General features: G+C 70.7%; 2 protein-coding genes across 6 annotated transcripts; both read right to left on the bottom strand.

The window, feature by feature from the left end:
* Positions 1 to 368: 368 nt before the first annotated feature.
* On the bottom strand, positions 369 to 2710 carry LOC137458156 (uncharacterized). Of its 3 annotated transcripts, XM_068169840.1 has the most exons (4): positions 2279 to 2710; positions 2063 to 2158; positions 1860 to 1934; positions 369 to 1618 (listed from the first exon to the last, which is right to left on the bottom strand). In XM_068169840.1, the coding sequence occupies exons 1-4, from the start codon at positions 2320 to 2322 to the stop codon at positions 391 to 393; spliced, it is 1443 nt and encodes a 480-aa protein (XP_068025941.1). In that variant the 5' UTR covers positions 2323 to 2710; the 3' UTR covers positions 369 to 390. The 3 variants fall into 3 exon arrangements, with proteins under 3 accessions (XP_068025941.1, XP_068025942.1, XP_068025943.1); XM_068169841.1 differs by lacking the exon at positions 1860 to 1934; XM_068169842.1 differs by lacking the exons at positions 1860 to 1934; positions 2063 to 2158.
* Positions 2711 to 2810: 100 nt separating this feature from the next.
* LOC137458160 (kinesin-like protein KIF18B) lies at positions 2811 to 11267 on the bottom strand. 3 transcript variants are annotated; one of them, XM_068169846.1, is made up of 17 exons: positions 11097 to 11267; positions 10567 to 11020; positions 9875 to 10032; positions 9351 to 9455; positions 8962 to 9072; positions 8603 to 8800; positions 8305 to 8481; positions 7982 to 8056; positions 7751 to 7863; positions 7333 to 7447; positions 6998 to 7104; positions 6127 to 6347; positions 5116 to 5642; positions 4553 to 4702; positions 3888 to 3983; positions 3672 to 3759; positions 2811 to 3344 (listed from the first exon to the last, which is right to left on the bottom strand). In XM_068169846.1, the coding sequence occupies exons 2-13, from the start codon at positions 10865 to 10867 to the stop codon at positions 5242 to 5244; spliced, it is 2082 nt and encodes a 693-aa protein (XP_068025947.1). In that variant the 5' UTR covers positions 10868 to 11020; positions 11097 to 11267; the 3' UTR covers positions 2811 to 3344; positions 3672 to 3759; positions 3888 to 3983; positions 4553 to 4702; positions 5116 to 5241. The 3 variants fall into 3 exon arrangements, with proteins under 3 accessions (XP_068025947.1, XP_068025949.1, XP_068025948.1); XM_068169848.1 differs by lacking the exon at positions 9351 to 9455 and having other exon boundaries at positions 10567 to 11267; XM_068169847.1 differs by lacking the exons at positions 3672 to 3759; positions 3888 to 3983 and having other exon boundaries at positions 10567 to 11267.
* Positions 11268 to 11958: the final 691 nt, after the last annotated feature.

The following is an 11958-nucleotide window of genomic DNA, read 5'->3' as shown; positions in this document are numbered from 1 at the left end:
GCTGAGAGGGATCTGATCAATGGCTATCAAGAGCTGAGGGCTGGGGGTCAGGAAGGAAGGGACAGGGACAGCCTCTGCTCACTGTGCCCTGGGATAGGCCAAGGGGCAATGGATGGAAACTGCAGCACAGGAGGTTGGGGATGAAAGAAGAGAGCCCTTTGGTTTCAACTTCCCCCTGTGAAGATGAGTGGGGCTGCCTGATCCACAGAGGCTAAGAAGAATATCCCCAGAGCCCCTGCGATGATGGTAGAGAGGGGGAAGGCAGACTAGAGCCCAGGCCAGGAGGAATGGCCTGGCCCAGGCAACCCCCGAGGGAGCCCCAGCCCCAGGGTCCCCCAAGGGGAGGGAAAAAGCAGCCAGAAAAGGTCTGAAGAACCAAAAACCAAACCTTTAGTGAACAACACAAACAGAGGGGGGAACCGCGCCGCAGAGGGGAGGGGACAGGGCCGGGAACCGCGAAGTGGGGTAGGGGGAACCGAGCTGCAAAAAGGGACGGGGCCGGGACGCTACGGATGGGACGGGGCCGGGGCCAGGGAAGCCGCGGACGGGGACCGGGGTGGGGACCGGGGCAGGGACGGCGCGGACGGGGACCGGGGTGGGGACCGGGGCAGGGACGGCGCGGACGGGGACCGGGGGGCAGGGACGCGGCGGACGGGACGGGGCCGGAGGCAGGGGCGCGGCGGACGGGACGGGGGCAGGAACAGGGGGCAGGGACGGCGCGGACGGGACGGGGGCAGGAACAGGGGGCAGGGACGGCGCGGACGGGACGGGACCAGGGACGGGGGCAGGGACGGCGCGGACGGGACGGGCCCAGGGACCGGGGCAGGGACGGCGCGGACGGGACGGGACCAGGGACCGGGGCAGGGACACGGCGGACGGGACGGGACCAGGGACCGGGGCAGGGACACGGCGGACGGGACGGGCCCAGGGACCGGGGCAGGGACACGGCGGACGGGACGGGCCCAGGGACCGGGGCAGGGACACGGCGGACGGGACGGGACCAGGGACCGGGGCAGGGACGGCGCGGACGGGACGGGACCAGGGACGGGGGCAGGGACACGGCGGACACGACGGGACCAGGGACCGGGGCAGGGACACGGCGGACACGACGGGACCAGGGACCGGGGCAGGGACACGGCGGACACGACGGGACCAGGGACCGGGGCAGGGACACGGCGGACACGACGGGACCAGGGACCGGGGCAGGGACACGGCGGACACGACGGGACCAGGGACCGGGGCAGGGACACGGCGGACACGACGGGACCAGGGACCGGGGCAGGGACACGGCGGACGCGACGGGACCAGGGACCGGGGCGGGGACACGGCGGACGCGACGGGACCAGGGCCCGGGGCAGGGACGGCGCGGACGGGACGGGACCAGGGACCGGGGCAGGGACACGGCGGACGCGACGGAACAGGGGCAGGGACGGGATGGGGACCGGGACCGGGGGCAGGGACGCCGCCGACGGGACCTCCAGCTTGGGCTGGGGTCCTGGCTGCTGAAGTTTTCACTGGATGGGGGCTGGAAGGAGAGAGGTTGCTGCCGAAGCCTGGGAGCACTCTGGGGCTCCTCTTGCTGCACTGCCGTTCACAGGGCCTGAAGGATGCTCCGGGGCTGCAGAGAGAGGAGAGAAGGGCATCAGGCAGCTCTGGGGCACAAGCAGCAAACGCAGCTCCCCTCCTGAGGCACACCCAGGCACTGGCACCTCCCTGCTCTCCCGCCCTCCCCCCAGCACCAACCATGCCCCTGCCAGGGCTTTGCCTCGCAGCTGGCACAGGGCTGGCACAGCAGCAGGCTGCAGGCTGCCGCGGGGCAGGGCTCACTCCTGGCTGAGTGGTTCCCAGGGCAGCCTCACCTGGGCTGCAGAGGACAGGGCAGCTCTGTTCCTGCTCTGGAGTTCCACTGCCCACTCTCCGGGGGGCAAAGGGCTCTGGGAAAGGCAAAGAGGCCATTGGCACCCAGCCAGGCTCAGGGCAGAGGCCACAGGCAAGGTGCAGCTGCAGCCATGGGGCAGGGCCCACACTGGGGAGCACAAGCAGCTGCTGGCAGCTCTCTCACCTCTCAGCTGCCTCCTGCTTCAGGGCAGAGGCTCTGCAGTCCACAGGGAGCCTGGGCACAGAGGGTGTCCGTGGGGCACAGGCCAGCTTGCAGGGCCTGCAGGCACGGCAGAGATGGTTAGTGCCAGGGGGGATCCTGACTGCCCCTGGCACGGGGCTGGGAGGCACCTGGGTGCTGCGTGGCTCCCTCCCTGGGGGCCAGGGGTCGCACTCGCACCGTGACGGCCACGGCGCCCTCCTGGGGGGAGGGACCAGCACCATGGCGGCGACGACGACGCAGGGCTGAGGGCACTGCCCCTGGGGTCCGCACAGCACCGCTCCAAGGACAGCACTGGCTGAAGAACACAGCTCCGGGCTCCAACGTCCTGAGGGCGCACTCTCGGGAGAAAAAAAGGTCAGGCAGGGAGGGGAAGCGGCGGAGGGGGAGCCGCAGGCTGGAGAAAGCCTGGACACCCCCAGCCCCCCACCCGGGACCCTGCTCCCACACCCCCCCTGTGGTAACTCCCACCGGTACCCCGAGAGCTGCCCTTCCAATACCCTCCAGCCCTACAGGTTCCCAGCGTCTGCAAGGATCCTACATCACCCTGGGGTCCCCACAGCCACCCTAACGCTCCTACAACCGCCCCGGGACGCCCCCACATACAGAGCCCTGATCCCTGATCCCCAAGCCCCTCCCCACGCCCACATCCCCGGCCTCTAGCCCTCCCCGGCGCCCTCCCCAGCTTCCCCCCGGCGCTGCCACCGCCGCCTCCAGCACTCCCTGCCTCCCCCAGCCCCCGCTCCCCGCAGCCGTCCCCATCCCTCTGCCTCGCCGCTCCCGGGGCCCCAGCGCTACTCACCGCCGCCTGCGCCGCAGGGCTTCAAACGCTGCCGCCGGACACGCCCCCTGCGCTCACCGGCCGGTGCCCGAACGCAGCCCCCCATTGGCTCTCGAACGCCGACAGCCCCGCCCCCTCCCGCCCGCGCAGAGCACCATGGGAGCCGTAGGCCGCCGGGGCCCGGCCGCCATCTTTGCCCTCAGCCCCAGCCCTGCCCTGGCAGCTTCTCCTCCCAGCTCCCTGCCGGCAGCTCCGGCCCCGACCAGCCCCCGCGGCCAGCCCAGCGCCGCCTGCCCCTCAGCAGCGCTGAGAAGCCAGCACCGGGCACCCACCAGGGCCCGCACGGGGCACGCCCAGGGCTGTCCACACCTCCCCAGGGGCTCTGCTCTCTCACCCGGGGCTGGAGGCACTCTGGGGCTGCTCCTGCTGCGCTGCTGCTCAGAGGGCCTGAAGGATGCTCTGGGGCTGCAGAGAGAGGAGAGAAGGGCAGCAGGCAGCGCCGGGCACACCCAGGCCCTGGCAGATACCTGCTCTATTGCCCTCCCCCAGCACCAACCATCCCCATGGCAGGGCTGTGCCTCCAGCTGGCACGGGGCTGGCACAGCAGCAGGCTGCAGCCACCCCCCAGCACCAACCATCCCCATGGCAGGGCTGTGCCTCCAGCTGGCACGGGGCTGGCACAGCAGCAGGCTGCAGCCACCCCCCAGCACCAACCATCCCCATGGCAGGGCTGTGCCTCCAGCTGGCACGGGGCTGGCACAGCAGCAGGGCTCACTCCCAGGGCAGCCTCACCTGGGCTGCAGAGGCCTTGGCAGCTCGCTGCCTGCTGCGCAGCTGGGGGATGCGGCTCCGCTGTCCACCCCCGGGGGGGCAAAGGGCTCTGAGGGAGGCAAAGAGGCCATTGGCACCCAGGCAGGCTCGGGGCAGAGGGCACTGGCAAGGTGCAGCTGCAGCCATGGGGCAGGGCCCACACTGGGGAGCACAGGCAGCTGCTGGCAGCTCTCTCACCTCTCAGCTGCCTTCTGCTTCAGGGCAGAGGCTCTGCAGCCCACAGGCAGCCTGGGCACAGAGGGTGTCCGTGGGGCACAGGCCAGCTTGCAGGGCCTGCAGGCAGGGCAGAGATGGTTAGTGCCAGGGGGGATCCTGACTGCCCCTGGCACGGGGCTGGGCCCTGCCCTGTCCCCATTTCCAGCTCTCCTCACTCTGAGCTATTTGCAGAGCCCCAGAAGCAAGGAGGTCTCCCTGGGGGTGTCCTGCACCACCAGGGCCAGGTGGGGCTCAGCCTCTGCACAGCCACAGGGCTCCAGAAGAGCCAGAGCCTCTTTGCTGCACCAGCCAAAAGCCACCCCAAAGATGCCCAGGCCCCCAAGGGCACAGCCCTGACCCCCAGTGCCAGCAGAGCAGATGCCCAACCTGCTCCCAGCCAGCACTCCTGAAGCAATCTGGAGGATGCTCCAGGGCCAAAGGGAGGAGCAGGAGCAGGAAAAGCTTCCCTTGGAATGCTCTCTGCCCTGTGCAGCCGTGCCCAGGGGAGCTCAGCCTGTGCCTGCTGGCCAAGTGCCTCCTGCCCACCCTCTGCCCTCCCCAGAGCTGCAGCCATCCCCACAGGAGGCACCCAGCCATGGAGGGCAGGATCCCCAAAGCCACAGGGAAGGCCCCAGGGCAGCACTCACTTGGGCACCGAGAGGGCATCCTGCTTGTGCTGCCAGCCTGGGGGCTCCAGGCCCCTGCAGCCCAAGGGCTCAGGGCTGCTGCCTGAGGCTGGCAGCCTGCAGACCTGGTAGGTGACATTGAGCTCATGGCTCCTGGCAGCAGCTGCAGCCCTGGGGCAGAGAGAGACAGAGCCAAGGAGCAGTCAGGGGCTGAACCTCAGCCCCTGGCACCCAAGACAGGCTCAGCACCACCAGCAGCACCTCTGAGCCCCCTCCTCAGCTGGGGCACAGCCTGGGGGGAGCTCTGGGCCAGGCAAGCTTTGAGGCAGAGCTCATCCCTGGGGCAGCTACGTGCAGGAGGAGGGGGCACACACTGTGCCAGGGCAAGTGGCACACAGGGGGGCCTTCTGCTTGGCTTTTTCTCTTCAGCAACCCCTGCCCAGGTGAGCTCAGCCCACTGCTGCCCACCCCCCCAGCCCTGTGCCCCCTGCCCACCCTCCCTCCCCACAGAGCCGCAGCCACCCCCCCAGGAGGCACCCAGGGGGTCCCCAACCCCGCAGGGAGGGCCCCAGGGCGGCACTCACTTGGGCACCGAGAGGGCATCCTGCTGCCGGAGGAGGTCCTGGCTGGGGGGCTCCAGGCCCCTGCAGCCCGGGGGCCCAGGGCTGGCTGAGGCTGGCAGCCTGCACACCTGGTAGGTGCCATCCAGGTCAGGGCCTGGGGGCAGGGCACAGCCCTGGGGAGCTGCCAGCGGCGCCAGGGGCAGGCGGCTCCGGGAGAGCCTCTCCGGGCACAGGCTGGAGCCGCAGGGCCAGGCTGGCAGCGCCACAGGGGCTGGGGGGGGCTGCAGCCGGGGGGCAGGGGCTGGGGGGGCTCTGTGCCGCCCTGGCAGCCTCTGCCGGCTGCCCACTCGGCCGCCGGCGTTTGGGCCGCGGGGAGAGGCTGCAGGCAGAGGCCGGCTGGGCAGGAGTTGGCATCTCAGGGGACCTCCTCCTCTTCCCGATGGGGCTGAGGGCCAGCAGCCTGGCACTGCTGAGCGCAGCCAGGTGCTGCCAGCCTGGCAGGGGAGAGCTGGTCACGGGGGCGCCAGGCACAGCCACGCAGCTCTCGGCTGGAGGAGCAGAGCAGAGACCGAGTCAGCTCCCTGGCTGCAGCTCCCAGGCCCTCCCCCCCTGCCCCCCACCCCCCTCAGCTCTTTGCTGGGACTGCCCCAAACCACACCAAGCCCAAGAGCCAGCACCAACCATCCTGGGCCCAGAGCAAGTGCCCCGTGGCAGGGCCTGGCCTGTGCCCAGCAGCAGCCTCTGCAGAGCCAGGCTCTGCTGCTGGCCTCATGCATGGGCACCGAGGATGAGGAGGAAGAGCTCAGCCCTGCCCAGACACAGGCTGCCAGCAGCCAGGCCACAGCTGGGCTGAGCGGGGCAGATGCAGCCCAGAGCAGTCACCCACAGGAGATAAAGGCAGGCTCAGCCCCCACTGGGTGCCAGGGCAGGAGAAACTTCTGCCCCTGCCCTGTGCCCACAGCTGGCAGCTGCCCCCCACCACCCCCCAGCCCTGCAGCAGAGCCTGGGACAGAGGAGAGAGAGGGCACCAACCTGGATCCTCAGCAGCACTGCCCTGCTGGCTCCTCTGGGCTGGGCTGGCCCTGCTGGCCTCTGCAGCCCTCCCTGGGGAGGAGGCCTGCTCCTGGCTGGCAGCAGCCTCCTGAGGGGCCAGGGGCTGCAGTGCCTCAGAGGCCACAGCAGCAGCAAGGAAGCTGCCAGCCTGGGGCAGGGACTGCTGCTCTGGGGAGGAGCTCCTGGCAGCAGCTGCAGCCCTGGGGCAGAGAGAGACAGAGCCAAGGAGCAGTCAGGGGCTGAACCTCAGCCCCTGGCACCCAAGACAGGCTCAGCACCACCAGCAGCACCTCTGAGCCCCCTCCTCAGCTGGGGCACAGCCTGGGGGGAGCTCTGGGCCAGGCAAGCTTTGAGACTGAGGGGTGCCCAGGCTGGCACTGCAGGACCTGAGCTGGGAGATCACCTGTGGGCTGCAGGGCACCCAACAGCAGCCCCAGAGCTGTGCTGGGCCTCAGGCACACAGCACAGGCAGCCTCCCTCGGGAGACCTTCCCCCTGCCAGGACATTGGGGCACAGACAGCAGCAGGTGGTGCCAGGGCAGCACCTCGGGGAGCAGAGGCAGCAGCAGAGCCCTGGGGGAGGCAGCTCCAGGCCTGGCAAGAGGCACTGAAGGCTCTCAGCTGCTGTGCCTGGAAACCTTCCCTGCTGACCCTTCCAGGGGAGCTTCTCTCCTGGGACTGGCTCTCTAGGAGCCAAATCCCACCTCAGAGGGCAGGCACTGCTCTGTAAGCCAAGGCCTGGGCCCTCCCCCACCTCCAGCACCCTCAGGGGGCTGCACACCACAGGAAGGTTGAAACTCTCTGAGCAGCCAGGAGCAAGTGGCACAGGGAGGGGGCACAAGGACACTCACCCCTCTGGCTGGCTGGCAGTCAAGCCCTGCAGGAGGGGGGCTGCTTCCTTTGCTTCCTGCTGCACATCTGCCTGCTGGATGGCTGGGGCAGACCTTTCCTCTGCAGCCTGCAGCAAGCCCCCAGAGCAGCATCAGGCCAGAGCTGAGCTGAGCCTGGGCCCCCAGCTGCCCCTTCCCTGCCAGGCTCAGAGCTTTCTCCAGCACTCCACAGCCCAGCACCTGCTGAGCCCAGACCTCCCAGAGCAGCTCAGCTCCTGCCCTCTCCCAGCCTGCCCAGTGCAGCCCAGCAAGGTACCTGAGCTGGGTCCCATCACCGGGCCAAGCCCTCCTCTCACCTCCTCCAAGGCCAGCTGCAAGGCAGCAGGACACCCAGCTGCCAGCTCCTGCTGCTCTCCAGCACTCTCCCCACCAGGGAGCTCCAGGCACGCCTCGGGCACAGCCTCCTCCACCCTACACAAGTCACAGCAGCAGCCCCTGAGCCAGGGAAGAGCCTCTGGGGAAGCCATCCCTTGGCCTACCAAGGTTTGGGATGGAGCCAAGGGCAGCTTTGGCCTTTGTCCCCCAGCTCTGGGGGCTGCCAGGCTCCTCACTCCAGCTGGGCAGCGGAGAGGCTGTGGCACAGCAGCAGAGCAGCTCAGCTGCGTCCTGGCAGCCACTTGGGCTGCAGCCAGCAGCCAAACTCTGCAAGCTCCTGGCCCTGGGGGACCCCAAGGTGCCAGCCCAGGCTCCCTCCCTCCTGCCCAGCAGCCTCACCTGGGCAGCTCCAAGGGGCTGGAGCCGAGGGCAGGCAGCGGCTCTGGCGCCTGGCTCTGTGCCCCGCGGGCAGCATCCTCATAGGCACGGAGCTTGGCCTGCAGCTCTGCCACCTGTGAGCAAGGGGCAGCCCTGGCTCAGAGCATGCCCTGAGCCCCAGCAGCTCAGCAGGCTGGGTGCCAGGCAAAGCAGAGCCGCAGACAGAGCCCAGCCCTGCCCCCGGCAGCTCACCTCCGCTCTCAGCTGCGCACACAGCACAACGTACGGACAGACGTGGGAGTCCGGGCTCGGCAGGTTGCTCTTGAGCTGCGGGGAGAGGGAGGAGCGGAGCTGAGAGCAGCACCGGGACAGCTCCTTCCCCTCCGCTGAGGCGGCAGCGGGGCAGCTCCTCAGCCTGCCCTGGGCTGGTGGGGCCCGAGGGGCTGCAGCTGACTCTGAGAGGGGCTCCAGAGGCAGCCCGGCTGCGGCAGGGAGGCGGCAGGGAGGCGGCAGCCTGCCCCAGGCTCCTTCCCGGGCAGCCCCAGCAGCTGCCGGCCGCGGGGCGAGGTGCTCACCGAGACCTGGATCTCCTTGGCCCTGCTGGCATACTTGAGGGTGTTGAGGGTGTCCTGGCAGCAGAGCGGCGAGGGGCTGAGGGCAGCCAGCATCAGGGTGCGGCAGTTGCCGCCGATGGAGTCCTTCAGCAGCCGCGTCAGCTTGCTGTCCCGGTACGGGACGTGGCTCTGCTTGCCCTGCCCGGCACAGCGAGGCTCCGCTCAGGGGCTGGCCCTCGGCTCCCAGCCCCGGCCAGGCCCAGCCCACGGCAGCTCTGCCGTGGGGACGGCGCTCAGGGCCCCTCAGCGGCAGCCTCACCTTGGCCCCAGCCAGCGCCTGGATGACGCTGAGCAGGGCCAGCAGCGAGCGGTTGATGCTGGCTCCCTCCCGCAGCCGCTCGCCGCTGGTCTTGGCCACCGCGGCTCGCTCCGAGCCGGCCAGGTCGACCAAGCTCATCTTGGCCACCCGCACGGCCCCAGCGAGGCCCTCGGCGCGGTCCTGCTGCTTCACGTAGACCTGGCAGGGCACACAGAGGGCAGGCTGCAGCTCCGCAGGGCGCTCGGGCTCGCCGCTCGCAGCCGCGGCAGCAGCCCTGGCACGCCGGCCCTGGCACAGCATCGCCGCCTGCCCCCCTCCGGGCAGCGGTGCCAAGGGCTGCCCCAAGCACCACCCCTCACCTGCAGCACGGCGTGGGAGCGGGAGGAGGAGGCGTTGGCATCGGTGGCATGCTGCGTGCGGTTCCTGCTGCCCCCGAGCAGCATCTGCAGGAGCTGCTCTGCCGAGCTGGGCTGGCGGGGAGCAGGCAGAGGGCAGGGATCAGCGCAGCCCCGGCACGGGCACCGAGCGCCCACAGGCTGAGGCCTCCTGCGCCCCTGCAGGGCTCCTCTGGCCTCGGGCTCAGCGCTGCTGCCAGCCGGCACCCACCCAGCCGGCACCCCCGGGGCCCCGCAGCCCCTGCCCCGGGGCCCCGCAGCCCTCCCCTCCCCCTCCAGCTCCCCCGGTCCCAGCTGGCGCCCCTGGGGCGGGCACAGCGCTGCCCACACCTTGTGCCTGCTTCCACCCCCACCTGCTGGATGGAGAGGCCCTGAACCACAGCTCCTCTCTCAGGATCCTCCCGGATGGGCAGAGGGCCCTTGGGCTCCAGCAGGTCACGGATCTGCTCGTTGTAGACCTGCAGCAGGCAGCTCCAGCTCAGGATGAGGCTTGGGGCCCCAGAGGGCAGCAGGCAGAGGAGCTTGGGACCCCAGGGCCTGCTGCCCACCCAACAGCACCTCTGGCACCTGCCGCCAGCAGGAGCAGCTGAAGGTGCCCTAAGGCAGGGGACAGCTCAGGAGGCTTCAGCAGCCAGGCACTGAGCCGCTGCTCCTCCAAAGGCCTTGCAGCCAGGAAGCCCTCATTGCCCTGTGGCCCCCAGCTCCAGAGGGGGCAGGCCAGCAGCACCAGCCCAGCAGCCTGGCCAGGGGCAGCCTGCTTCCAGTCTGGGGCTGCCCTGGGCACAGCTGGCAGCACAGGGGTAGCCCTGGCACTACAAGCCCAGACCTTGGAGGTGGTGGCCTGGCAGCAGGAGGGGCACAGCTGGGCACAGCCTACCTCCAGGTAGGAGACCAGGACCTCGCAGCTCTTCTGCTCCTGCCTGGCCTCCAGCCTCCTGAACAGCTCCTCCATGGTGAGGTAGATGATGCCAGGGCTGTTCTCCGAGCCCAGCATGGTGTAGGTTTTCCCTGCTCCGGTTGCTCCGTAGGCAAACACTGGGAGGAGAAAGGGAGGAGCCCTGAGAGCAGCCTCCATCGACAGCAGCACTGGGGGGATGCTGCCAGCTCTGCCTCAGCTGGGGACACAGCCCCAAACCCAGCTCCTGCTGTGGGGCACTGCTGCCTCCCACTCACATCCTGTCCAGCAGGGCCCCCGGGGCCCTCTGCACCAGCCTGCTGCCCAGCCTGCACAGGGCTCCCAGCTGATGCCACCCCACAGGCAGGACTCCACACTCATCTGGGCTTGTCTCTGCTCTCCTCTTGCTGGCCTGGGCCCTGCCTGCCCCCAGAGCCCTCGGATGACATCTCCAGGCCAGCACTGGCCCTGTCCCGGCCACACTTGTCACGGCCCCAGCTTGGTGCCAACAACAAGGTCAAGGCTTTCTCTTTCTGCAGAGCCGCTGCGTCCCCACTGCTGCCACAGCCGCTCAGGGCTTCTGGAACCAACCCCCAGCTCTGCTGAGCCCACCCAGAGCAGGGGCAGATGGGCAGGAGCTCCTGCAAGGGCCAGAGCAGGCTGCTAGGGCTCACCAGAGCAGTTGTAGCCGTCGAGGAGAGTATCGACCATCTGGCGGGTGGTGTGCTGGAACACCTCCTCCTGGGTGGCCTGCTCAGCAAAAACCCGGTCGAAGAGGAACTTCTGATGTTTGCCTGGGTTCTTGCCGCGGCCAGCAGGCAGCACACCGCCGGAGGCACCAGGGTCGAACAGGAGGGTGTGATGGTCGACCACCCTCAGCAGCGGGTGCTGCGCGGCTCCCTCGCCGGGGGCCGGGGGTCGCACTCGCACCATGACGGTCACGGTGCCCTCCTGGGGGGCAGGGGCCGCCGCCATGGCGGCGGCGGCGACGAAGGTGACACAAGGCTCAGGGCACTCCCCTTAGGGTTCGCACAGCACCGCCACAAGAAAAGCACCGCTCGAAGGAAAGCGCCGGCTGAAGAACACCGAAGAACACAGCTCTGGGCTCGAAAGTCCTGAGAGTGCACTCTGAGAAGAGACAACAAGGGTCAGGCGGGGAGGGGAAGCGGCGGAGGGGGAGCCTGAGGCTGGAGAAAGCCTTTACCTCTCGAGCCCGGAGCCTGCTCCCGAGCCCTGCCTGCCCTAACCGCCGCCGCTGCCGCCGGGGCTGCCGTTACACCCCCCCAGCCCTGCGCCTTCTCCCCGTCCGGAAGGAGCCTGCATCCCCTGCGGGTCCTCACAACCGCCCCAACGCTCCGACCCCACCGCGGGTCCCCAGAGCCCCTCCACAGCCTCGGCCGCGATCCACCGGCCCCGGCCCCGCAACGCTCCCCGGGCCCCGGCCCCGCCACGCACCCCCGGGCCCGCAACGCTCCCCAGCCTCGGTCCCGCAACGCACTCCCGGCCCCGGCCCCGCCACGCTCCCCCGGGCCCGGCCCCGCGACGCTCCCCCGGGCCCGGCCCCGCGACGCTCCCCCGGGCCCGGCCCCGCGACGCTCCCCCGGGCCCGGCCCCGCGACGCTCCCCCGGGCCCGGCCCCGCGACGCTCCCCCGGGCCCGGCCCCGCGACGCTCCCCCGGGCCCGGCCCCGCGACGCTCCCCCGGGCCCGGCCCCGCGACGCTCCCCCGGGCCCGGCCCCGCGACGCACCCCCGGGCCCGGCCCCGCGACGCACCCCCAGCCCCGCAACGCTCCCCCGGGCCCGGCTCCGGCTCCGCAACGCTCCACAGCCCCGGCCCCGCAAAGCACCCCCCGGCCCCGGCCCCGCAACGCTCCCCCGGGCCCCGGCCCCGCAACGCTCCCCCGGGCCCCGGCCCCGCAACGCTCCACAGCCTTGGTCCCGGCCCCGCAACGCTCCCCCGGCCCCGCAACGCTCCCCCGGCCCCGGCCGCGCAATGCAACGCTCCCCCGGGCCCGGCTCCGGCTCCGCAACGCTCCACAGCCCCGGCCCCGCAACGCTCCCCCGGC

The sequence above is a fragment of the Melanerpes formicivorus genome, unplaced genomic scaffold (genome assembly GCF_026170545.1).
Source record: "Melanerpes formicivorus ecotype bairdi unplaced genomic scaffold, bMelFor1.0.p_v2 SCAF_228, whole genome shotgun sequence".
NCBI lineage: Eukaryota > Metazoa > Chordata > Aves > Piciformes > Picidae > Melanerpes > Melanerpes formicivorus.
This window is presented reverse-complemented; position numbering and strand designations above follow the sequence as displayed.